At 43.0% G+C, this 26,395-nt stretch overlaps 1 protein-coding gene across 1 annotated transcript in view; it reads left to right on the top strand.

The window, feature by feature from the left end:
• Positions 1-25,227, top strand: part of poln (polymerase (DNA directed) nu) — a 146,946-nt gene extending 121,719 nt beyond the window's left edge. The window contains exons 22-26 of the mRNA XM_069194065.1: positions 4,178-4,288; positions 6,138-6,216; positions 19,785-19,852; positions 22,073-22,134; positions 23,960-25,227. Of these exons, the coding sequence (XP_069050166.1) occupies positions 4,178-4,288; positions 6,138-6,216; positions 19,785-19,852; positions 22,073-22,134; positions 23,960-24,049 (410 nt within the window). The 3' untranslated portion in view covers positions 24,050-25,227. The remainder of the gene's footprint in view (positions 1-4,177; positions 4,289-6,137; positions 6,217-19,784; positions 19,853-22,072; positions 22,135-23,959) is intronic.
• Positions 25,228-26,395: the final 1,168 nt, after the last annotated feature.

Below are 26,395 nucleotides of genomic sequence, written 5' to 3'. Positions count from 1 at the left end.
CCAGATTCTTGGAAGAAAAACTTGGCTTTTTGCTGATGGGTTGTTTTTTGGTGTGTGCGGAGTGACCTGCAACAAGCAGACTCACTGCAGTGAATTTAACTCCAACAATAACTTCCAGCGCGCTGCTTCATATAATAGCATGTCCCCATACATTGGTAAGCTAAGCGGCCAGCAGCTGAACAAATGCTAGCATTCCCTGAATGCCACACTGCATAGGGAAAGATGGCTGACATTCCCCAATTCCTATGTAATACGCTTTGCCTGAAAGGCATACAGTACATGTAACCAAGTGACCTTCAGCTATATGTACCTTTTGTTGGCTCACTCTGCATTTAAATGGGGATTTGGGTGTAAAGTCACCCCCTATTGTGAAAACCAGGAATGTACTGCCCTTGGAGATTCCCTTTCCTGACTTTAAAATGGCACTGCATGGAAATGGATGGATCCCATTGTGCTTGTTCATTTAGGTTAATACCGTGTGGCTTCTGGGAAGTGGTGAGAAGATCTAAATGTGTTGACTTCAGCACATTTGGTCCTTTATGCAACAGTGTGAAATACATTTTTATAGTATTTGTAATTGGGACAGCTTAAATGGGTTATATTAAACATTATGTTGTACTGAAAAGGGTGTTTTTGTAAAGGATCCTGAAAAGGATGTTTTCAAAAAAAGGATTACAAATGAAAATCTAGAAAAATGGGTTGGATACGTGTACAGACCTTCGTAACGGCTGTTGTCAATCGGCTCTTCCAAATCAACACACTAACTAGCCTTCACACGTGTTAGTGGTAGTCATTCTGAAGCTTTCAGAATAAAATCAGCTATTCTTATAGGTCTCCTCTCCTAGGTTATGCGCTTCAAAGTAAGGCGTCAACTGTGGCCAACAAGGAGCTGGCGAAAGACCTCTGGGATGAAGTTGTGGAAAAGCACAGAGCTGAAGATGGATATAAAAAGATTTCAATGGCCTTAAATATTTCTCGGAGCACACAGGAGACGATTATTTAGATGTGGAAGGTATATGGAACCACCAACGTTTTGCTTAGATCAGACCTTCATTTCCAAACTAGATGACAAAGCAAGAAGAATACTCATCAGAGAAGATACCAAGGGCTTTTATGGCCACGGATGGTCAAAGTGTGCATGAGCATCTTCCAACACTGCAGAGTGTATGACCGTCCCAAAAGACACATACCCCAGCTTGTTCTCCATGAGACACAGACAGGGAGAGAAGCTTGGGGTCAGAGCACAGGTCAGCCATTGTACAGCGCCCCTGGAGCAGTTGGGGTGAAGGGCCTTGCTCAGGGGCCCAACGGAGTAGGATTCCTCTGCTGGCTGCGGGATTTGAACCGGCAACCTTCCAGCCACAGGCGCAGATCCTGAGCCACAGAGCCACCGCTCCGCCCCTATATAGTCACAAAGTAAAAGTTACCATGCAATTTTGTTTTTCTATGAAAAATAAAGTCTATCCATTTTACTGTACAGCAAGTTAAAATAAACATGCAGATCGACACAACAAGTGTCTCCAGCAAGAAACGCCGCTCGAGCCAGGGATGGCCAGAGCAGCACAGCAGCAGCGGTTTCTCCTCCTGTTTTTGCAGGCCGCCTCCTGGTAACCCCTTCCTGGTGGTCAGTCCGAGTGTCCCCTTCGGGCACAGAAACTAACGTGGGCGCTTCCTCGTCTCCATGCTCTGTTTGTCTCTCTGATCTCTGTAGAGGACTGAGACAGACCGGTGTGTGTGTGTGGTTTTGCCCTGCAGTTTTTGTTTGAAACGAGTCTTTTGATTAGATTGTGCGGGTGATGTGCTGTGACGTTTTCCTTGATTACTCCATAAAATACATTTTATTCTCTGCCACTGTGAGACTTTGGTCTGGTTGATGGTCTGTGATATATGTTGTTGTGTACCAGGCCTCATGTGATTGTGCAGGATGATGCTATTTCGTGTCCCTCGTTTTGATGGGCCACTTTGGCTGCTGATTGGGAGTATATCCCTGGACATAGCAGGATAGCTAGGGTGCCACAAGTTAAAGTCAACCAAATTGCAGCACGGAATAAATTACACTGCCTCGCACACAGGGACACACAATCAAGCACACAAACTGGAATGCAATACATGCTTGCTGAGTTTCTGACCAGCAGGAGAGAGAAAAAGATGGAACAGACCCTGATGAAGTACGGGCTACCCAGGGAGGACAGACTATGATCGCACTGTCGCCAGACAGAAGCCTGGAGACGGAGTTGCACATTCTGCTACGCTGTAAGAGATGCACTTTTTGCTACGCTGTAAGAAATAATCAATATTTCTTACATAAAAATGCACGATAGACAGAATGGATAAACATTCTTCTCCAAAATAACAAATTTAATCCCAGAATTCCCATACCTGCCAGAATCAAAACAGCTTCCAGGCCTGCTGGGGGTGAGAGGAGGAAACTCAGCAGAGCTGGCAGCTCAGTATATGACTGAGGAACAGACAGCGAGACTCTCAGCAAAATGATATCGTTGTCCTTAGTGTTTGTAAATATTTCCATTTCTTTGGCGATGCTAATTCGTCAGTCTTGTCAATAAACCTCTGTGAATTTGAATGTCATTGCATAAGCAGCAAACTCAGTGATATGTTTAGAAGTAATTGGGAGGGTGAATAATAATAGAATTACAGAGTTTCGCTATTATTCATAGATACTGTATATTATTTACGATACTGTGAGCATTAGAGTCCTGCCTCCCAGAGAAATAGTAACTCTCAGTAAGAGTCAGAAGCCACCATAAATGAGCAAAGAGGGAATTTGCATTCTATCACACGAGGTTCCTATGTAGGACTAATTCACTCTCTTAAACAGAAGCTACACAAATGGTGAATCTCTCTTACTATTCCAAATAATGCCTCTGCATACAAAGATAGATTTCTTTAGCCTGTGGATTCCACAAATAGGAAATAAGCATTTCCACAAAATTGCATAAGACAAGTAATCTCTTTATTTAAAGCCTACAGTACAATACTCTTCAAGTGTCCAGATTATCTAGACAGACTGGTCTGCTGAAGGAGTTCTCTCTCAGGACCCAGATACGTTTCCTCTAGTTTTCTCTTCCTGTTTCCTCTAAGAATCATCTGGAGAAGATGCAGTCCTGTTTACTGTACTGCAGTGTATATACTGCCATGAGAATTCATTTGTATTTCCCATCCCCGTGAAGGACAGTTTACTGTCCTTATTCAGAATGATCTGGTCACTGTTAAATATTGTTTTTCTAAGATGATTCAACAGAGAATTAGTTTTGTCTGGGTTCAAGTGAAGTATATACCTTTTGGCCATTGTAAGTGCCTGGGGTAAGATGTTCCTATAAAAGAAGTTACCTAAAATAGGTTAATTGTTGCCAGGAAATGCAAGCAGTAGCTACATTATCTAGCTAATTAAGCAGACCCCATGTGAGACCCAAAGTGACTCCACAGCTTACAAGACTGGAAGGTTTCTTGAAGATCAAGAAACCAGCTCAAGTGACCATGTGGTCTGCCTAAACAGAGGCTTCAAGTAATCCAAAGTAAAGCGACAGAGTAATAATACAGAAGAGAGAGAGTGAGTTGTGTCTACCACCCGTTATACCGCTGTATTCCTCCTGGAGAAGCCAAACCTCTTTAGGGAGTGGGCACCCAGGGATCTGCCTTCACCATTCAGGAACCCTTTCAGTATCAGTTCAGAGGGTAGCCTCAGCTGATGAGGAACATTTAGTTAATAAAAGTAGAATTATTTTCTCTTCCAAAGATTTTTGTCCACTTCAGAGTGCATCAGAGTGGACAAACATGTTAGGGGGGGAGGTTGGATTGTGTTGGACTCACTCTGATAGTTGTGTTTTTTGGCTTGTGTGTTTATGGTTTATGTGACAGATACTTTTAAACTGTTAAATGTCTCTTTCCGCATCACCTAATTGTTCAGGGAAAAGTTAACCTCTATTGGTACTCTCTGATCAGGTGGGGGTTTGCACTGGTTTAAAATTCAGAAATTTCTTGTACTCAAGTATTGTCATGATTTAAATGTTTGACATAATATGTTCCAATTAATCTATACAGATTCTTACTACTAGGACAACATCGAATACCAGTCTTTGCCACTGAAGTTCCCAATGATACATGTATTTTCAATTGGTCATCTTGGTCTCCAGAGCCTGTCTCTTTTTCTGTTATCCAGGCTGTGTTGTATCTATCATGGGGCGTCGACGCCGTCTTCCACACATCCTGTCACCCGACTGGACCCTCCGAAACCAGGCAGAGAGGCAGGCTGTCAACTTTGTGGTTCAAGGTACTCCATTGCACCTTCCTATCTGTCCTCAGGATGCTCCAGGATAGGGCTGGTCTCTGACTGCAGCGTTTATGATACAGGTCTGAAGCCTCTATCTCTCAGCTTAAGAAGCTTAAAGTACTGAGCGACTCAAAAAGAATCAGGTTTTTGGGGATTCTAAAGGTTTCCGAGTTATAAATTGCTTCTGCACCCCTTTCAAACGATGGAAATAATCCGCACACTTTCTGAGGTACTTTAAAAAAAGACTGTTACGTTTTTTTTTTAAATCGGGCCCAAGGAAAGCTGTGTTTTTTTATAAATACAATTATAAACTCTCCAAGTACAATAAATCTTATTTTAGGAAAGGATTTATAAATTAGTCCTTTTTACCGCTGCGTTTGCAAACCCAATTGTAAACACCTCTGTTGTTTCTGATTCGGAATTGGGCGAGTTTGTAAAATGAAGTTTCTGTGCACTGACAACCTGTCCCTTTACAGGAGGAGGGAGTTCCACAGCCCTCTTGCTTTGCCTGCTCTCATCCTGCTTTTCAAAGCGCAGGGTAGCTGTGTCTGAGAGTTGGAAAGCGAACTAAATCATCCAGCTCTGACCCCCTCATTATTTCTCTCGCTGAATCAATCTGGCGCTCTCGTTATTGGCAGGGACCCCAGCACACCTGCTGCTCCTCGCTGTGGTGCAGTGTCTCTCTTCTCTGTGCAGGCGCTCTGTCTTCTGTCTCACAAGCACATGGCTTGCCTTCTTCGTGTGGATGTTTGCAGAACCTGATCTTTTACGTACACCTGCGTGCATGGCTGCGTTCCTCCAGTGCACATTGCCTTTTTGCTGGCCCTCAGTGGCTTAACTTTTTTTTTTGTCAGCTCTTGATGAATATTGGGGGACTTGTAGATAAATACTGTATCTTGTGGAACCACATTGTGAGGTTGTCATACCAGTGTAGAGCAACATTGCTCTGTTATAGGCTGGGGACTAAAGAGCATTAGGATCTAGAACCTGTCCAGCAGGTTAAGGAAATAAATTGTGACACAATTATAGCCTAACTGCAATGAAGCACATTTCTTTGTACACCTGTACCTCTTTTTATAAAAGTAATTCGTTCCCAAAAAACTTGTACTATTGTGAAAATAAAAAAAAATCCTATTTCCATTATTTCTTAATGGGGAAAAATTACGATCCATTCTGGACCCCAAAAATGTCAACCCAGCTTTTGATTTCTTCACCAAAAAATGACAAAAGACTCAATAATAACTAACATTCATACTATGGTTTGTGTTTTTAGTCATGAAAAACACTGCTCACCTAGTTAGACATTATTAATCATACCTAAGTACAGTACTGTACAGTAATTACTTCATTCGCTTTTTGTGTAATTACAGACGCATACAATTTTCATTTTTTAACACCTTTATGGTCTGTGATAAAGTCTAAACCACAGCTATTCTTACGAAAAGAGTGCACCCAATAGTGATTAATGCACGAAGGAAGATGCAGTGAACAGTATCACACGTCTCTCGTGCCACCCCATAGCCCCTTTGCTCACTATTACCCATACTACTTGGCGAAATGTGATGTCAACTCTTGACATGAAACGAGTCATATAACACCTTCCCCTTCACCCTCTACATTTGGTGGAGGTTTCTAAAAGTTGTTTTTCGTCTCGCTTCTTTGTGGTTTCGAAGGCGGCTTGCATTGTTTGATATGAGGGTACCAATTCACATGCTTCGCCGTTTCTAAATTTTTAAAACAAAAATAATGTGCGTAAAAAGATGTACGGATATATACAGTATGTCAGAGACCGTCTCTTCCTGATACAGATAAACAGCTGACCCTGACTTTGACATTGTGATTATTGCAGGCTCAGCGGCGGACCTGTGTAAAATGGCCATGATCAGGATTTTTTCTCACATCGCGTTCTCCCCCACTCTCACTGCAAGGTAACTGTGATGAAGAGTAAAAGAGGCACCTCTGATTGCTGATCGCTCTGTTTGAAGTGTTCAGCGGAGCTACTGAAATGTTCGGTGATTTTCATAAAAACCCGTCCTCTGTCCTCTTCAAGTGGTGAATTCTGAATCTGTAAGTATTCACACAAATGGCCGATTCAGAATTAGTGAACTAAACCCCTAACTGACTTCATGAAGCAGAATTCTACAGGAAAGGAAAGGGAAACTTTTATTGAAAAGATGTTCAAGGAATCTAAAATCCCAGAACAAAGTTTTTAGGTAGTTTTTTTTTCAGATACTGTTGTGGGATCATGTATCATTAAAGAGGCAATAACCAAATCACAGTAATATCACACTACTGAGGAAACTCTTCAGAAACAAACTGAAGACAAGCTTGTCAAAAATTCTCCATTACTTCTTAGTGTACCATCTGAGCTCTGATGTTTCCATATGTATCCCGACTTGTACCGTAGAGTGGGAGCTATCCCACATCATATTCACACTCACATTCTGAACTGGCTACCCCTTCTTTAAGAAGATCTGATTACGCAACTGAGAGGAAGGCACTTTACAGATTCTGTCCACAATTAAACGTAAAAGTTCAAGATTAATATAAGAAAATCAAGTTTTGAGGGACACAACATTATGAGATCATAGACTGTGCATCTTGCCTGACCAAGCTTAGTTAGAACCTCAAGCAATGCTATTGATTTTTCACAGAGACATAAGTCTGTCTTGAACTCTATTCTTAGTGATCTGAAGATGGTATTAAAAGCTGAGTTTCTGTCAGCTGGACCAAAGGTTTTGAAATGCTTACGAAAGGCTTTCAGCATTAGTATAAATTGAGGTGATAAATCTCTTAAGAACTCTCAACAACTTCAAACAACCTTAAAAAAACTGACATTTCTGCTTTTTCAAAACTTTGTTGTCTAGTTTTATGGTATGTCAAACACTTTAACAACGTAAAGATTACTTTAAATTATTTAGGAGGACATTATAAAAACTTTATGTTACTCTTCTAGGCCTTTTGATTAAGATGCCAAATAGAATTGTTGTAACTTACTGTTTATTGGCTCATAGCTTTTAATTCCTTAATAATAATAATTCCTTACACTTCACTCAAAGCGCTTTACAGGTAATGGGGACTCCCCTCCACTACCACCAATGGGCAGCCCCACCTGGATGATGTGACAGCAGGTGAAGGTTAATGGGAAGTTTGGGCAGAACACTGGGGTTACACCCCTACTCTTTCCGAGAAACTCCCTGGGATTTTTAATGACCTAGAGAGTCAGGACCTCAGTTTTACATCTCATCCAAAGGACGGTGCCCATTTACAGTATAGTGTCCCCATCACTATATTGGGGCATTAGGACCCACACAGACCCTAGGGTGAGCACCCCCTGTTGGTCCCACTAACACCACTTCCAACAGCAACCTTAGTTTTTCATCCAGGTCTCTCATCCAGGTACTGGCCAGGCTCACACCTGTTTAGCTTCAGTGGGTTGTCAGTTGTGCGTTACAGGGTGATATGACTTTATTAGCTCATAGCTTCTAACATTGACTAACAAGATCATTTCTCTATGCATTTACCCTTCTTTGTCTTTGTTTTTGTTTTTGTTTTTAATTTTTTTCTACTTTTAAGTTTTTTACTTTAAGTTTTTGAAGTATCAATAGTCTTTCTCATTTTTTTTTTATCCAGTTTATACATAGGTGTTATTGAACCTTACAAACCAAGGTGCTTAATACAAGAGACACCACAACTTAGTCCAAAAGTGCTGTCAGGCTGCCTTGTATGTTCCAACACAAGGTTATCTCAAATTGTAGCTTCCATGTCAGATACCCTTTGCTGCTGCAGTGCCTGTTTCATGTGTCTGAGCTTTCTGAGCAGTCTCAGTATGCACATTGTAGGATTTCAGGCCAGCAGGTGTCTCCATTACAGTCTTCTCTGTAGAAGTGTGTCCTTGAGTTGCACAACTGGACCTGCTGGGTCTCCTTTTATTGTGGTAATGTACTGGTATGCAGAGAGCAGTAGCTCTCACATGAGGATGGATCGGGGCAGAGAAGAGATCCATTTTGGGCACCAATGTGACAACCCTTGATGTTTCCTGTCTGTGTTGGCGACTCGGCACCTCAGTCAAACACGCCACACCTCTGCTAAGAAGGCGGTTCCCTTTTACTGGCTGTGAGACCACAGACCAGGGATCACTGCAGCAACCGAGCACAGATGGGCCCAGAAGACAAACACAAATATGGCCGTAAGGCGCAGAGCTAGTGCTTTTTTCATAATGCAGGCAAATGCAAACCAAAACATAAAACAAAACACAGCTCTTCTTCGAACTCTTGAGCAGACTTTTTTCCTGACTATCTGTACCCATACAGATATGCTGCTTACTGGCTTCCAAAAACATTCTTAACTTAGACTATACACATCCATAAATCTCTCTCCGAGACTATATGCAAAAGGGCAGTCTCTCTCTCTCTCAGGTCCTGCACAAAAACACTGTGCAAGAAGCAGTGGATGTCCAGAGAGATTTAGACAAAATTCAAGGGTGAGCAAACACCTGGCAGATGACATTTATTGCAGACAAATGGAAAGTGTTGCAACCAGATAGTAGAAATATAGAGCTATTTTTGAGGTGAGAAACACCAAGCTTGAAAAAGCTGGAGCAATATTAAAAACACACTGTACAGAGTTTTTTGTTTTCTAGAGTCTGTGAAACCTTGAATGTTAAACAGATTGTTAAATGGACAGAATTCGCTTAAAGGATGTTGAAATTGCACATGGTCACCTCTGTGACACACCCTGGAGCGGGCTGTCATAGGACAGGAACTCTGATAGGCGGGTCGGAGTAAAACAAGCATATAAAGTAGCTGTGAGGTAAAGAGAAGTGCTCCTTTAGTTTACTGTGCAGGAAACCTAAATAACCGCAAACCTGACAGAACAAAAGCCTAAGCCCCTGTTTGAATTACTGTCTAACTTCTTCAACTTCCTGAAATGTCATGTCAGGTAGCTAAGCTGCTTACTGGCCTCAAAACCACCCCGTCTTTCTCTGAAACTTTTCACGAAACTTCTAAATTATTCACAAAGCTCTGGAGCTCCTCAGTTGTCCAGTTGCTCGGTCAGTCTGTGGATTCCTTGCCAGGCCCCCTCTGGTGCAGCTTGCTCTCTCAGAGAGCAGATAATGACAGGCTCAGGAAGCCCTGCCTCCTGCTTTTTAACCGCTTGTCTTCCAGCAGCTGCTCGGGTGACTAGGAGCCCCAGCTCCTTCCCCACAGCATTCGGGAGACTGTGATCCAGACAAGAATCCCCAGTTTGTCTGGAGTCGCTGCCCACTCAACCGCCCTCTTCATACTCTGCATGACATAAAAAAAGATCCTGCTGCTCTGGAATAAGTCCAGAGAAGAGCTGCATCATACATTACTGGGCCCAAAGGAATGTCCCGCACTGACAGGCAGAAGGGACAGAATGTTTTCAGTCTTGAACAGGAAAGATTACTTGAACAGGGGAGCTGATACAAGTGTTCAAAACCCTTCAAGGACATTGATAAAGTCAACCCTGCAGACAGCTCGAGAGTGATCACTACGACACACATGAATACTACAGGCAGAGTGTTTTAACTGATAACCGGAGGCACCTTTCTATACAAAGTGATGTGGGAGTTTGGAATTTTTTGCACCCTGAGATTCCTTGGCTTAGCTTGACTGTTTGATGCCTTGTTCATATGGGGGGATTTGTATAGTAGTAGCTGACCTAAAGACAGTTCCATTAAATTAGGACCCTGTGGACTGTGTTCAGCCCGTGATTTGAGAGTGTGCACAGACATGCAGTCAGTTTCGACCAACTTTGCTCAAATTACCTATGAGCCCTTGAGAACTGAAACTCTATCCAACTCTGGGTAATAATAATAATAATAATAATAATAATAATAATAATAATAATAATAAACTTTATTTTATAAAGCACCTTTAAAGGTGGCTTCTCAAAGCACTTTACAAGATGACAACAACAATAAATAAGAAGAATACACAAGATAAAACACAATTACAATATATAGAGGAGAGCGTGGATGGTGGTACTAAAAAAAGCAGAGGGGTGAAGAATGGAACATGTTAAGGAAAGGCTTTTCTGAAGAAGAGGGTTTTGAGTTTGGATTTGAAGGAGTTTAGAGAAGGTGACTCTCTGATATCCTTGGGGAGAGAGTTCCAGAGCTTGGGGACATAACAGGAGAAGGCCCTGTCACCCACAGAGTGTAGACGGGTTTAGGGGACAGTAAGGAGACCAGAATTAGAAGAGCGAAGGTTGCGAGGTGGGGAGTAGGGCGATAAAAGTTCAGACTGAAGTACTGAGGTGCCAAGCCATGCAGACCCTTATAGGTGAGCATGAGGATTTTAAAGTCCACATGGAATTTGACCGGAAGCCAGTGCAAGGACTCCAGAATAGGAGTAATGTGAACACTTGCACTAGACCTGGTCAGGATTCTGGCTGCTGAATTTTGGACATACTGCAGTTTGTTCAGAGTAGATTTAGATACCCCAGCGAGTAGAGCATTACAGTAGTCAATTCGAGAGAACACAAATGTGTTGATCAGCTTTTCAGCCACAGTTAATGATAGCATAGGGCGTAGTCTAGCGATATTTCTAAGGTGAAAAAAATATGTTTTGACAGTATGCTGCACATGTGGGTACTCAGCACCATAATCATAATGATCAAAAGTAAGAACATTTTAGATACATTTGGATTCATAACAGAATTTAAAAAGTAGGAAAATCAATTGTACTAAGGAGAATGATAGTTGCAGGCTAGGAAAAACAGTGAGGGTTTGTGACTGTTATTTAACAGCTCATAAGGTCAGAGGAGAGTATAGTGGGGTGTAAGCCAGCCTGGTACTTCAAGACATACAGCTGCTGCACAGCTTCAAGGATAATGGCGATGTTTTCAAATCCATACAGCAGAAACATCACACTTAGCACCTTGCAATGCACATCCTGATAAGGGTTCTGTAGAACTATACATGACAAAAAGAAACAAAAGATTAATCTAAGAAACATTCAGGTTTACTGTGGGAGTCATGCATTAAAATGCTCAAGATACAGAATTAGAAAGAAATATAAATTCCAAAAATATACTTTTTTTTAGCCTCCTTTCAACCTAGAAGCTAAATCAGCAATTCTTATGTTCACACTAAGTCGATACCACAGAGCAAACACAATTCCTGACAGAGACAGAAACCGGCATGCATGATTGAAACAGTAAACAGAAAGGCTAGACAACTACAATCATGCTGTTCCGGTAGCTTTCATGGTCTCTGAATGTGAATTGGCAGCTGCAGTACACTTTATTAACAGCAGTGTTTCATCTGAAACACTACGGTTTTAATGTGAACTTGCTTCCTTGTGCATTCATTTGTCCCGTCAGTGTTATCATGCGGTCAAATCAAGGCCACAGTGAAAGCAGTAATTACAGTGAAATTCCCTTTTTGTGTCATGTGTGACAAGGTACAGTATATGTGAAAACATATTTCGCCACACCATTGCCTGAATCTTACATTACTCCAATGCCTGCCTGGAGAAATTAGGGAGGTACGGTATATACAGTACCTGTGCTTTTCACTTAGACATACAATGTGGCTTTTTCCAGATAGGAAAGCCCTCCTTGACAGCAGTTTTGTGTAAGCCTCTTATTGATCGCTTTTAAAATGTTATACTGCTGCTCTGCCTTTTATGCACCAAGCAGTCTCTTGGAGTATTGAACTCAGTATTCATTTCTAAAAGGTAATTGTGGTGACTTGCTTTCTGTCTCTAACAGCATAAACCCATGCGCTAGATTGCAGCAGTTTCAGTTAATGCATGCATGTTATAAAAGATCAGCTTCACTGCTCTCTCCCCTGCAGTATCTCCTGTGAGGCACAGCATGAATATGATTCCTGGGAACAGGATCGGGAGCTGCTGCCTCACGAATTGACACATCTTTCTGATACATCGCACTCAGGGCGAGTCCCGACATCCGGTTTGCTTTTTTCCACCAAAGCATGGTGTGTTGTTTCCAAAGCTGAATTTTGTGGCATAATGTTAGGGTAACTTTGAACTGTGGGTGAAAATCCCTGGGTAACCAAAATGCAGTATCACAGTAATGCAGTCCGGTACGGTGTGATTCAGCTGTTCTACACACACACAGCATTTTCAGAAGGATCGGTAAAGGGGTGATACGGAGTAATCATGCTGCTGTGGTTCACACAGCTGATCTTTAATCCAGGAAAAAAAAAACCTGCCGGTTCTGTAATAACGGTGCAGCCTAGCGAGATCTGAACCTGCTCTCTGCTCTTCTAGTTTACTGTGCAGGAATAACCACAAACCTGACGAAACACCTAAACAAAGGTCTTATCCTGCCAGTTCCATTGTAACTATGAGCACACCCCTTACAATATTGTATTTCAGCATGCTGGGTATGTGTATTAGCATTGCATAACTAACAATTAAAGGTGATCATACCTGTTGCAAAGTCAGTTTTATTGTTGCAGATTTACCAGGATAAAGGATCAAATTGGAAAGGAAACACAGAAAAAAGCTTTAGATCTACTCGTATTGCAGTCAAACGATTCAACAGTCCGGGTTGGAGATGAGGAGTGTTGACCTCGGTGATGTAATGTAATTCAGGCTTTTTGTCTGGCAGTGATTTACACCTCTTCTGATCCCTGCAGTGTGAATCCCACAAATTTCCCAATCTATGCCTCAGGCATTAGTGGGCCACACACCATCTAAGAAAAATGCTCACACCAAAAGAACGCCAGCCAGAGAGACAAAGTTCAATTTGATTTTGGAACCGCCTGGAACTGCATTACAGTTGTTTTCATGTCTTGAGGGAAATCCATCATTGATAATCTGATTTCATCCTGAATCAGGAGGGTGGTTCAGTATAGAGACAGAATGAAAAGGGAGTTCTTTGTGCATTCAGGTCTGTCTTAAGGAATCTCGTGTATTATGCAAGTCGGATGCAATTTCCTCCATTTGCACTGTATATTATATGCATATTTACCTAATATGCATATTAATCTCCACCCTGGAGGAATTCTGAAGGGCATATCAGACATGCTTCTGTCATAACAGTTATTGATTTCAAAACATTTTCCCTTTGTAATACCCTTGCTGTTCACCTCATGCATTCCAACTAGAGATTCCCACTTTTCTCCTTTCTTGAAGTGAGTAGTTAATGGTTCAGAAGCTTTCCGTTATATTGAAACCCATTCCAGTCTGTTGCTAGGCACTTCCAATGTAGTTTTAGGGAGAAAGTGTTATATCATGCTTGATGTTTTGGTCATAGTGTAACCTCTTTGTATAACGTTAACAAGAATTAACAGCAGTTCTCCTCACTTCACCAAGTGTTTATATCCCCTGTGCCTGGTGGGTTTGCTGCTTGTTTGAGTTTTGAGGAGTCTCTGACTATGGTCCTAGACACCTGTCTAGGTACAGAGCAACCACTAAAATGTCCACATATGACTAATGAGTAGGTCAAGCAGCAAAAGCACAGGTTCAAGCCTGGGTCATGTCACTAAGATGACTGTGCTGAGGATTCCTCAAGCTGTGCTGTGCAGTTCAGTACTACAAGAGCAGAACTGGTTTTTAGTCAGCCAGAGATCTCTACTTTCAAGCAAAGAGTAACCCCTGTTAACTCCTTTTGCCGCTCCACTAATTGGAGTATTAACATATAATCTTTGGCAGCTGGAGGTTTTCAGCTGTTCCAGGGCTTATGGGAATGTCCAACACTTACAGGCTGGAGGAACTGAACTCCTTTAGTCTTGAACAGAGAAGGATACGAAGGGACTGGACACAAGTCTTCAAAATCTTCAAAGACTGTTAAAAAACTGACAGTGAGAACAAGCCAGTGGGAACTATATGGGAGTATAGTTTATAACTGAGAGCAAGAGGCACTGCTTTATGCAAAGGGTTGTGGGAGTATGGGACAACCTACCCAGCCTTGTTGTTAAACCTAATAGCCTGGCATTTTTAAGGAATTAGCAGGATCCTTGGATCAATGACTGTAACTACTAGGTATCCAATGGGCCATCTCTTGTTTGCAACCTTTCTTATGATCTGTAAATCTCCCACACACTACCCCCATTTACCATCCAGTCAAACTCATCTGTTCGTGATCTTCTATAAAATCTTTCAGCCACCTGTTGAAGTTCATCTTATGTAATGTCCACTGTAAACCTCGGTGTTCGTGGATACTTATTTTTTAGCAGCCTCTTCCACCATTTGTTCGCAGTGGAGAACTGCCACCTTCCTCAAACGTCCCTCTTCATCCTCTCTTTCAATCCTGCAAGGATTCCCCCCACCTCCCTCGCTGATTCCCCACTCTAGGTTGTGTAGGATGAGAGAATTACTTGCATTCCTTTCTTCGTAACAGAAACCAGAAGCCAAAGGAAATCCTGTGTCCTTTTCTCCACTCTGGTCAGTGCGCCCCCAGAAATACACTCTGGTAGGTCAGCAGTGTTTGCACTCCCAGAAGCTGGACTATGGCATCCGGTCCCCCCCGCTCGCCTTAGCTCACCCCCAGAAAACGCTCACCTGTGTCTTGTCCACTGTGCACGAGTCTCGGGGGCCGTGTGGGTTTCTGGTTAAAGAGTGTCTGTACAGGACCTCTCTCATCACGAGTCTTTTGTGGACTCCCAGCCAACCGAGGTCTTTCAGCTTGTTGTCCATTTCCATTGGCTGTGTCCTTTCCCAGATTTCTCTGGTATCCCCCAGCGTCTCTCCAGCAGCCAGTCCCTCCCTCACTTCCTTGTACGGGGATCTGTGGTTGTTTCTGGCTCCACCTGACAGCGTGAGTGTCGGGTCCCGGTCGTTTCTCTGCCTTCGGTCCGGTGTTTGACAATGGGATCAGGTGGCACATCAGCATTGAGAACCACAGCCTGACAAAGTATTGGAACTTTTGTCCGACCGGGCTCTGTAGCGCCTGGCAGAGGTTGCGGAAGAAGATGCAGTCCAGCTTCAGGAGAATTGGGGTACGTCTCCCCCTCCACTCTCCACCGCCTGGCTCATCCCGTTCCTGGTGATGTGTTCGTTCCTCCCACCCCAGACAAAGTTGGACACCATTCCCTCCGTTTTCCGCCCTCAGTCCAAAGACATACCGCTAGGTTAATTGCCTTCTGGGAAAATTGTGCCTGGCTTGTGTATGTGTGTGTGTTTGCGTCTCTGTCAGCCCTGTGGTGTGTATCCTGGCCTCGCACCCACTGCTTGCCAGGATAGACTCCGGCTCCCCTGGATCCACCATGAAATGGATAAAGACAGACAGATAATGTTACAGAATCCATTTTTTGTTGGAAAATCCAACAAAAAATAAATTTTCCATTAACATTAAATCCTGTATATCATTGCACGTATGATAGTAAAGTATGTCAAGAAGGTGCTTGATATATGCAAGGTTTAAGTAATGCGATCAGCAAAGCAAATACTGTAGGTTGTAAGCTCAGGTGTTTATTTCGATCGACGCGCAGGCTTCAATCCGTTTCAGATTGTTCCGGGCTTCGTGGTATCCATGGAGACCAGAAATCAGCACCAAGATGAGCCAGCGAGCCTCCGACAGCCCTCCTGCACGCACACAGAGCCAGACTCGGCGACTCGTGCGGGCACACTCGTCCCCCTGCACATAAACAACGGGACAGTGCAGACGTGCCAGCGCGCACCAGGGCACGCCCACCCACATGCTGCCACACTGCCCCAGGCGAGCCGCCACTCGCCTCCGCGAGATCCCGCACGTGAACGCACACAAACACAGGGCGAGCAGAGGGGGCCGCCATGAGCCTTTCTTGGGAAACTCAGTTCCTCACGGGGGGCTCTGACAGCGCAGGGGGGGCGGGAGAACGAGCCCTTCAAAGCCTAATTTTAGTTTCTGACGGCTTTGGATAGGGAGGCACCCATGGTCGTGGCACCACCTCTGCATATCAGGATGAATCGCAACCCCACTAATGTTCTGGTTTTGTGTTTATTTGGTTATTTTTGTCGAAGGATCTCTGTTGGTTTCCGGAAGCCCTTTCATATATCTCACCACAGTCCTCCTTGTGGTGGAACAAGCCTATAAAGAAATGAAAATGCTGGTCTTTGCTTTGCTTTTGAAGTTTCCCTCTTGCAGAAGCTGATGCAATAATTATAGGAAGTGCTTGATTTTTTCGGCCTGTTTTCACACCATCCAGCAGGGTGTGTGTTAAGAATATTTTTGTGTGCGCTTCATTGTGCACTGAGAGCGAGTCGCAGTGGTTTTCCACTTGCAGTCGGCTTGCTGTCTGTGTCAGCCCTTTGTGGTCCCCGACCCTATTAATTACTGCCCCATCTCTCGCTGGAGGCTGACTGAATTAAGCTTTAATGTAATAATCTTACAGTAAGACCACTTTAAGCTGGAGATGTCTGCACAGCTCAGATCTCTACTTAGACATTATTAAATTAAGTACGTTTAGCATTCGATGTGATAGTGTAAGTGTGCACTGCAGAGAAAAGAGATGGGCTTTGGATTTTCTTTCCAGTGCGGGTCTCTCCTATCTTTTTCAGCAGTTAATGAAGCCCCTTGTTTCCAACAGACCTCAGCAGGCTCCTCTGTGATAACAAATAGCAATTTGTTTTTTTCTTTAAGAATGGTTCTCTTTATGCCCTGTTTGCAAGCTGCATTCAGAAAGTGCCTGTTTGCACTGCATCACTTTTGTGAATCATGGATATAAATGACTGTCCTCTGATACCACCATGCACCAACTACCTTTACTCAAATGGCAAAGGCTGGCAGAGTCTATTTCCAGGCAACTTTGACAGGAGGCCAAAACAAGGCCGAAAACAGGTATTGCAACAAGAAGGAAAAGTCAGTCACTCCCTGACACTGTCCTCTTCCTAAAGTATAGATGTGTAGAATATTACCCAGTCCTTGCTGAAAAACAGCTAACAAGAGACCTCCTGAAGTTTTGACTGATACAACTGCAATAATACACCAGTACTTGATTTAAGCTCATTAGGCCCTGGACTTATCCCTGTTTGAACAGCATAAAGCAGACTGTGAGTTTGTGATTTTCGGATGTCATGACTAATCCATGCCATGATGTCATGAAATACCTTTTCTGGACTGATCATGACAACAGATTTGTGAAAAACACTCAGTGATCCTTAATGTTCACATTCTTGTTAAGTCCTTGGCCGCACATCCAAAAGACATGACCTAGGTGAGCACACTGCCTCCTGGCTCCTGACTGAAGCATGGTCAACCACTGCTTCCTGCAGCAGTCTGTTGATCTGTCCCATCCCTAGCTCTCTCAGAACATCTAGCCTCTGAGATCCAAGACTAAAGGTGGAGCTCTTGCTGACTGTGCCTCAGAGCCAATATTGCAATCCTTTTCTGTTAGCAATGCACTTTGTTCATCATGTCCTATCTGGCATTTGGAGAAGATGCATTACCCAGAAAAGTGTAAAATTGTGAAAAACCATCAGAAAAAAAATAATTTAAAAGTGTGTTTCATCAGCGGTGAGACCTAGAAGTAAGCATATTCTGTTTAAGTCAAGAAATTAATTCACAGGTATTCAAAAGTCCCCAAGTTGAAAAACATAAAAAGCTGCAGTAGTAATCCTACTGGGCATGAGTTTCGCAGGTACCACAGCAGACACATTGGGTGTCTGCGCTTGGCTAAGGATCCAGTGCTGTGTGGCTCCCATCTGTGGGATTATAATTAAACGCCTATAACTCAGAATCCCCCCTAGAAGGTCAATGTTAAATCGTTGGACTTTTCTCACACATTAAACCTGTGAATTAGTCTGTGTAAGGATCTCACCGTGAAAAGGTCGAGCTGTGATATAAAAAGCAGCTCTCAGCTTCTTGTCAGCTCCTGTGGATCATCCTGTCTGTTAGGACTGTGTGCAGACTGTGATGTATTGTGGAAAACAGAATGGAGATCCAGCATCACGCACTGTGCTTCAGAGGCAAAATGCCTCAACACCTATAACTATTATTCTCTGGCACTAATGTGCTGTGATACATTAAAAGTGCTGGACAAGGTTTTTTCTTAAAGAAAGCAGACAACGTTTGAGATACCAAACCTCAAATGCACAGCTGCTTACTGTAGATCCTTTCAGTATTTTACTAAAAGGCTTTCAGTTGCCACATCTGTCAGCAAGGAGGACTGTAGGTCAGCACATGGACGTCTTTCTGGCACAGCTGGGAGCTCTCAAACTGCCCTTCACAGGGCGTCTCGTGTAAGGAAGACTCTTTAACTGATTAAGCTCACTATTTAGACTTCTTTTTGCGAGGTAGACTCGTACTTCTAAAAAACACGGCGTGCAGGGTGAGGGGATTGACTGATGCAGCAAACTGATTTTAGGATATACGGATGAAAGCCGAGTCAGGGTGATGACGGGTGTAAGCAGCTCTCAGCAGAGCTGACAGGTGTGAATTACTTGAGTTTTGTCAGTATCAGCTGACACTTTTGTCTTTTTAAAAGTAATGGATTTTTTTTTTTTAAAACAAAGTCACAGTACTGGTAGAATGGAAGCCTGGACAGACGGGAGAGGTTCAAGCCCGGATTTGACTATCGTATTCGATTCCCATCCTTACTATTCCCGTTGTCCTGTCTTTGTGCAGCTGCTCCTGTAGGTGTTCAATGGCCAACTAAAAACACATCATCGTCTTGTCAATCTCCTAGTGCTGCCAGGGTGGGATTGATACTGCAGGGCTGACATTTTATCACTCAGCTTGAGGGAGTCTTGAAATTAATTTCAAAAGAGAGACATGTTTACAATTTACAATTAGATCAAATCTCATCTCCAGCATATCATAACGTGCTAAGGAGAAACAGGATATGAACACAACCAGGAGAACCGGAGTGTCAGAATGGCTACATACTATGTTTATTTTTTCAATTGTCCATTCAGGACTCTTGACAACGAAATACATCTCCTACATAATAAGAATAGTTGCAGACATTTTAAAGTGTGGTTGATTATTTTAAATAGCATTTGCATTGCGTTTTATTGGATTTGATGTCATTCCTCTCTTCCAAAAGAAAAACTGAATCAGTTGCCAGACATTTTCCTTGAAGAACCTGCTCTTTGATGACCTGATTGTGCTTTCTGTACAATTGTATTTCGCTGCTTTTATTGCACGGGTTTTTGAAAATGCTTTAGAGATGATGCTTGCCATCAAAAAGTGCCAACAAGACCATTTTGGTTGATTGACTGCAGTTGACCTTTGCGACATCAAAGTTTATCATGCTAAAATGTTGCGATGTCTTTCGCTGACAGTGTAAGTGTGTGAAATTGACCAGTTTCGTGCTCTGTTTTCATAGCAGGTGTACCTATACGCCATTTGAATGACAGCACAGCATAACATCCTGAGGTTCAGCAGCTGCATATTTGGAAGAGAAATATCCTATCAAAGTCCTTTCTGTTCAGTCAGTGCTATAGATAATTGTGAAACTTCACAGTTCTCTTGAAATCCACACCAATCAAAGCACATGTATACCAAGGAAAACTCTGGCCCACCGACAGAGGATGAAGAATGAGCTGAGTAATGTTTTATGTCTGATCCTCTTTTGCAGGCTGATTGCTCAGATACACGATGAGCTGCTGTTTGAAGTGGAAGACTCTCAAGTTGAAGAGTTTGCAGGTGCGCTGCTACTGTATATGGAGCTTCCTTTCAGAAGGAAATCTGCTGTGACTATGCAGATTTCTCCTGTAATTATTCCTGAACCGAAGACTGCTGTTATCCCTAGAATCTTTCGAATTGTTCTTTCTGCGTTGATGTAATATATGTACAAACAGGGATCATGCTGTTGAGACTTGACAATGTGAATTGCTCACCCGGCATTTATCTCAAAACATGGTACAGGGTGCATCTAAAACTCCAACCTAGCAGGGAAATGCTTATTTTTGTAATCAGTTTTTATTGATACTTTGAGAGTTGACGCCTCTGATTTCCTTTAGTTCTTTTTACATTTCCTTCTTAACGAAGCTTCCTGACAAAAAGCACAGTTCCACTTTTCAATGATTGGTGTAGGATTGACTGGTAGGTCTAGGTTTCTGTGGTGCGGCATCTGGAAGATCTTCCTAAATGATCTGATTAAGAAAAGAAGTAAAGAATTGTGCTCTTGCTAAAACCAGCTCAACAATATCTCACTCTCTCTTTGCTTAGTTTAGAACAGACAATCCTCCATAGACACATTGTTAATATCTGTTTCAATTGTTTTTAAAAATTTTGATCATTTCCAGGAAATCTTTTTCAACTCTTTTGACCTGTAAAATAAAACCTGAATTTAAACACAGTGCTATCATGATTAATTCCAGACGCATTTAAAAAAAAAAAAGCAATCTAATGTAATTTTAGCTTTTTTTCCCTCAATCCTGATTTCAGTTTTACAGAACCACAGTTCACCAGCAAACATCCATCCATCCATTTTCTAACCACTTTATCCAGTACAGGGTCTCAGGGGAGACGGAGCCTATCCCTGCAATCAAGGGGAGAAAGGCGGGACATCAGTAATACCTCCATTAATCTTGCTGTCATATTTAAATCCTCAGTTTGCATTGGGTAAAGCTAATTAAGTGCACATGTAAGGAAGAGAAATGGATAGCTGTGAGTCTGGGGTAAAAAGGCAAAGAGGATAAAAGCTGATAAGAAAACAGCCAGTGGCCATGAAAACATCAACACCCAGACCCTGGAGAATTCAGTTCAAAAGAAAATAAGAACCAAATAAGCTGGACCGTTGTAAGAAAGGCAGGCGTTCTTTATGTACTCATCCACCTGAAACTTTTTGATGTGCATGCTAATATACTGTGTATGGTAATACACACTGCTGCTGCATTTACTTTCTGTACTAATTATTTCTGAGTTACTCACGTGTTTTTCACCCCTTTCATTATAAGCAAACGGCTGCCGCAGTATCACCTGCACCTTGTGTCACACTGATAATCCCCACCAGTGTCTCACATTCCTGCACACAGAGTCTTTTTAGACATTATTGTGGATGGAGGGCAACATCGAACCTGACTGCACCCCTGAGGCTTCAGCATTTTGGGTCTGCTTGATGGACAGTGGGCCCTGTTCCATATTTCCACTGGGGGTGGCTACCACAGCCAATGTTTAGCTCAGGTTTGACCCTTCAATGCACCCCATTTATTCACATTTCAAAACAATCTGATAAATATACCTTGATTGTTTCTTTGTTCTGATACATTAAAAACACACTTCAGTTCAGTGGGCTTTATGGGCATGACAGATGAATTAGGATTATTCCATAACTGTCCTGCCTAATTCCAAGAATTGAGAATCGGGTCTACGGATGCACTGCGTTAAGTGGTGCTGGGAGAGCCTTGTGTTCTGGGGAGGAAGGGTGCTGGGAGACTGTACGTCACTCATAACAGTCCCTCCTTCACTCGCTCTGATTCCGCGCAGGTCACTGCTCAACAGCTGCAGGAGCTGGAGCAGCACGTGACCCCCAAACACCTACAATCAGATAAAAATGAAATCTAGTGTAAGCACAGACACTATCATCCAAGATGATCTTATGATTCCTAATGTCCTTGGACACAAACCTCTCAAGGTCCCTCTCAAAAGAGCATGAAACCTTTTTTTTCCCCCCACACAACAGAGATCTAATGTCTCTCTTGACGTTATGCCTTCTGAATGTCCCTCATGCCCTGAAGATATTGCACACTCGCAGCTTTCTGACATGGGCAGAGGTGTTTCTCTGAAAACACTTGTAGATTAATGGCTGTTAGGATATCCCATGACAAGGGTTGTACATGCAGATGCACCTGGTTTACAAGGTCAAAAGTTATGATGTTCTTGTTTCTGTGTTTGTTACCTGTCTTTCTTTCTTTGCTGCAGGAGTTGTACAAACCACTATGGAGTCCTTGCAGCACATTGATTGTTTTGGAGTACATCTGAAGGTATGGCATCATGTTTACTGATCTGCTGGTTATATGATCATATACAAAATTCTCTAGCAATCATGCAGTTACATCATGGGTGTTTTCAGCCTGCTGGGACGTAAAAGTCATGTCACAGGACACTGGGTTGCAGAATCCAGACGGGGACGGGACAGAGTCAGTCATCTCGGGCGTTAGTCGGGAATTGTGTGGCAGTAAAAACTTGAAGCCCTGCCACATCCAATGCAGAGATGCGTACTCTGCAAAGTTTCCATTTACATGAATGAAAGAACCAAAAATAAATGTTTTAATTGAACTCTTGAATCATTGTTTGTAACTGAAGCATTATCTCATGTATCCCACTTGCCATCCTTTAAAACTGAAACTTCGAAACCTTTTTGAAGGAATCCAGTTTCATGGCTAGATAGCTTGTTCCAGACTCCCACACCCCTTTGTATTTAGAAGTGCTACGTCTTCTCAGTATTGGATGCTCTTCCGCACACTTTCCACCTGTGTGTTCTGGTTTGTATTTCACTTCTCATTCTAAGGACGTCTGCTGGTTTGGCTTTGTCAGCGCCTTTGAGGATTTTGAATTCTTGTGTTCTGTTTCGATATCATTTGGCAGATGGTGTGAGGCCTGAGACACAGGCCATGGGAAAAAAACACATCTTACCCAAAAAAGTGTGGACACTAATCAGCAGATACGATACTTCACCTCAAAGGATAAACATCTTTTGAAACACCGTAAAACTGAACCAGTTTCACTGTCACATCAGTGAATACAGTAAAACTTTGTCTAATATCTGTGTAACAGACATGGAGAGGAGAAAAGTGAATTCTTACAGCTGGGGTGCAGCTTTCTCTTCCAACATACAGTATATTTGCTTCTTTATTGTTTAATTATGAGTTATTTGAGTCATTATGAGTTAATTATGAGATTTTTAAGTGCTAAACAATCCAAATGCCCAAGCTCCAGAGGTTAATCTTAACATTTATAACACAAAACCATCTGTGAGCAATGCATGGTCATTAAGCAGTCTATAAATCTGCCTGCACGTGTGTTATTAGCACTACAGGGTCTTGATTTAAAGGCTTCTTATAATAAATAAACACTGCTTGATTTTACTCTTAGGGGAAAAGGGCTAACTTCAGCAATACTCGGGTAGAAGTTGCTCTTCAAGGAGTAGATTTGTGGACTGGAAATTATTTTAATAATTAATTCTCCATAGACAGATATTTAGACAGACGTTATAGATATGAATATTAATTATCTCTTTACTGTAACGCAATACTTGGGAGACAAATTATTTGCTAATTCAATCATTAGCAGATATTAGGTAAAATGTTAAGGTGTCGCAACTTCATGCTAATTAAGACCTGTAGCAACTGCCTGCTCTTAAGAAATGTCACCATAACAGGGGAGTGTGGCTAAGGATCTGTGCCTGTGGCTGGAAGGTTGCTGGTTCAAATCCCATGGCCAGCAGAGGAATTCTACTCCGTTAGGACCCTGAGCAAGACCCCACCTGCTCCAGGGGAGCCATATAAATGGCTGACCCTGTGCTCTGACCCCAAGCTTCTCTCCCTGTCTGTGTGTCTCATGGAGAGCAAGTTGGGGTTTGCGAAAAGACAAATTCCTTGCAATTCAAATGCAAGAAGTTGTATAGTCTTTGAAATTGTCTTATCTTATCTGATGTGTTTAAAGTCCTTAAATGATGTAAAAAGAGAGAAATACATATCTGTACAGCTACTGTATAGGGCCATGTAAAAAAGCAGCTTCACGGGCTTATTACAGCACACATTTATGACATCTCAGGTTCTCGACATCTTGCGTTTGCGTCCCCGACAGGTCCCGTTAAGAGTCATGCTGTCCAGCGGAAAGTCCTGGGGTTCGCTGGCTGAGCTGGCGAGACCGAGGAGCCTCCCCCATCGGCTCTGAGCCCCGGCAGCCTCTCTCTGGCTCTCTGTCGCCAGGCAACCGCGCAGCTGCTGCTTCCATCAGCGGCGCATTCCTGAGAGGTCTCACTTTCCCTCTGTCTGTAGCCCGGGGCAACGGCGAGAGGACCAGACCGGTTTTCTCCAGTTTCTCTTTTCCTTTCTTTCTCCGTGGCAACTGCGAGGGGAGGGGAGGAGGGGGGTGCGTTATACTGTCGTTCTCCTCAGCCCTGCTGCACAGGCACGGGGCTGAAGCGCAACTTATCGGCCGTGCGTCGATTTTTAAAAGGCAGCTAACATTTCCAGAGGTGTTTTCTGTTCTATTTATAGAAGGTTCATTGTTCCAATATACAAGAAATCGCCGTCCAGAAAGAAGTGCTGTTAACTAGCAAGAATTTCGATATCCAGTTTCCCTAGACCCCTGAATGAAGATGAGAAGGGCTGGCGAATCTAAAAAAGCCAGAAATCTGACAGGAGGTCCAGAGGCTTTAATGTGTATTCATATAACTCTTGTAGTACCGCATTTTGGGTTTTTTTTCCTGTATGTATTCTTTCTCGGATGTGTTTTCCCTTGACGGCAACAGCAGTTCTAACAGTCTAAAAGAGGGGTCTCCAGTCCTGGTCCTGCAGAACCACAGTCCAGTTAGTCTTCTAGGTCTCTCTACAAAATGGAGAACAAAACAGGTGGCTTTTTTTACGATTTGCTGTTGTAAATTCAGTCCTCACACATTTGCCTTGATGATTTTAGAAGGCAAGAAGCCGCGATGTGCAGGAGCCAGTGACACGCTGTTGCTTGTGCTTGTCGCTGGCCTGCGGGTTGGGTCCTGAGACACGTTCCGCTCCAGAAGCCCGGGTGCTGCTGACCTCATCCCCAGGTGTGACTAATATCCCAGGGTGAGAGAGCTCCTCTTCTCCCTGCTCCGCACTTGTTAATCTCCTGCAGGAGCCTGAGCGTGACGCACCTGCAGCCCGCACACAGTCAAGAGAGGGGCCAGCAGCGAAAAGCGCCGCTGTTCCCTTGTCCCTTGCCTGCAGTGACATCAGCACTTTCTTCTGGACATGCACCAAAATAATTGTTGACATTTACACTATGCAAACCCGTTGTGGATCCTGTTAAAGCTGGAAGTTCTCGTTCTGGTTACCTGTTAGTGCGTTTTTCCTCAATAAAGATCCCTTGTGCAAAACTCATACCAGTCACTGCTCCTCTCTTTGTATGATGCACAACGGCCCCAACAATTGTTTGCAGGACGAGGGGGCTGTGCCTTCCCAAGTACAGCTGAGCAGTTGGACAAGCCGTTCATGATAGACTCAATGCGTTACCTGGCATTTATGTTATGCAAAGGATGGGCTTTCAAAAAAAAAAAAGATGGCACTGTTTGTATTGCAGTCTGTCTCTTAATCATGATCACCTAGCTATAATCGCTCCCATTGCCAAACAAATCAACCTGTGACCGGAAAAAGACAAGGATGAACATCTTACCAGCAGGTTCCTGTAGGCTGGAGTCTAACAAGTCAATACAGTAGTCTTGGCATGTTCTCTGGTTCCTGCCTACCGCTCAATTTAAAATCTAGGAGACAGCAAGGCTCAACTTTTAGTGGGTAGTAAGTTTTCTGTTGAGCAAACAGCTCTCTCAACTAGAGTAAGCAGTAAGAAGATTCATACTCCAACCCTTTCCATTAATCTTGTGTCTAAGAATGTAAATTATTATTTCATAGCACTTGAGTTGATGGTTAATAGAAAGTTTATACAACTTACAGTATATAAATAATACATATAAGTATATCTCTCTAAATGATATAACTTAACCTAAGTGTTCTGAAAGCCTGAGCCTTCCCAGACCAACAGGTGTCGAGCTTCTCCCTCACTCAGGACCTGACGCTCTGAGCACCTTCTGCGAGAGCTGTGGCTGCAACCAGCCTGCTTTTGCCCCTCACCAACTATATCCTGCGACATCAGAACATGCCTCCGCTAGCACGAGGAGGCTGATTGACAGCCGTTTCTTGAAAGAAGCCTCATCATGGCTGGACCGCACACATGCGTATGGAGCATTCATGTGAATTCACTGGAACACGCTCACAACCTTTTGCGGTCTCGGCTAGTAATACAGCAAAGCAGGTCCACTTATGTCACTCCCCCTCTTTTTTGTTTGTGTCTAAGACTGCACTCTAATGACAAGTGATACTAACAAATCGCATTACGCTGGAAATATCTCCACAAGCAGACTCACCCCCCCCTTCTAAACCACGAGGGACTTGTGTAACGTACAGATTCGGGGAGCATGCAGGCTCAGTCAAGCACGAGACTGGTTTGCTCAACTGCATAAGAATTTTCACCTGCAGAAAGTCACAC

Source organism: Lepisosteus oculatus, chromosome 1 (genome assembly GCF_040954835.1).
Source record: "Lepisosteus oculatus isolate fLepOcu1 chromosome 1, fLepOcu1.hap2, whole genome shotgun sequence".
NCBI classification, from domain to species: Eukaryota; Metazoa; Chordata; class Actinopteri; order Semionotiformes; family Lepisosteidae; genus Lepisosteus; species Lepisosteus oculatus.
Note: the sequence above shows the minus strand (reverse complement) of the source record. Positions and strands in the feature narration are given on the sequence as shown.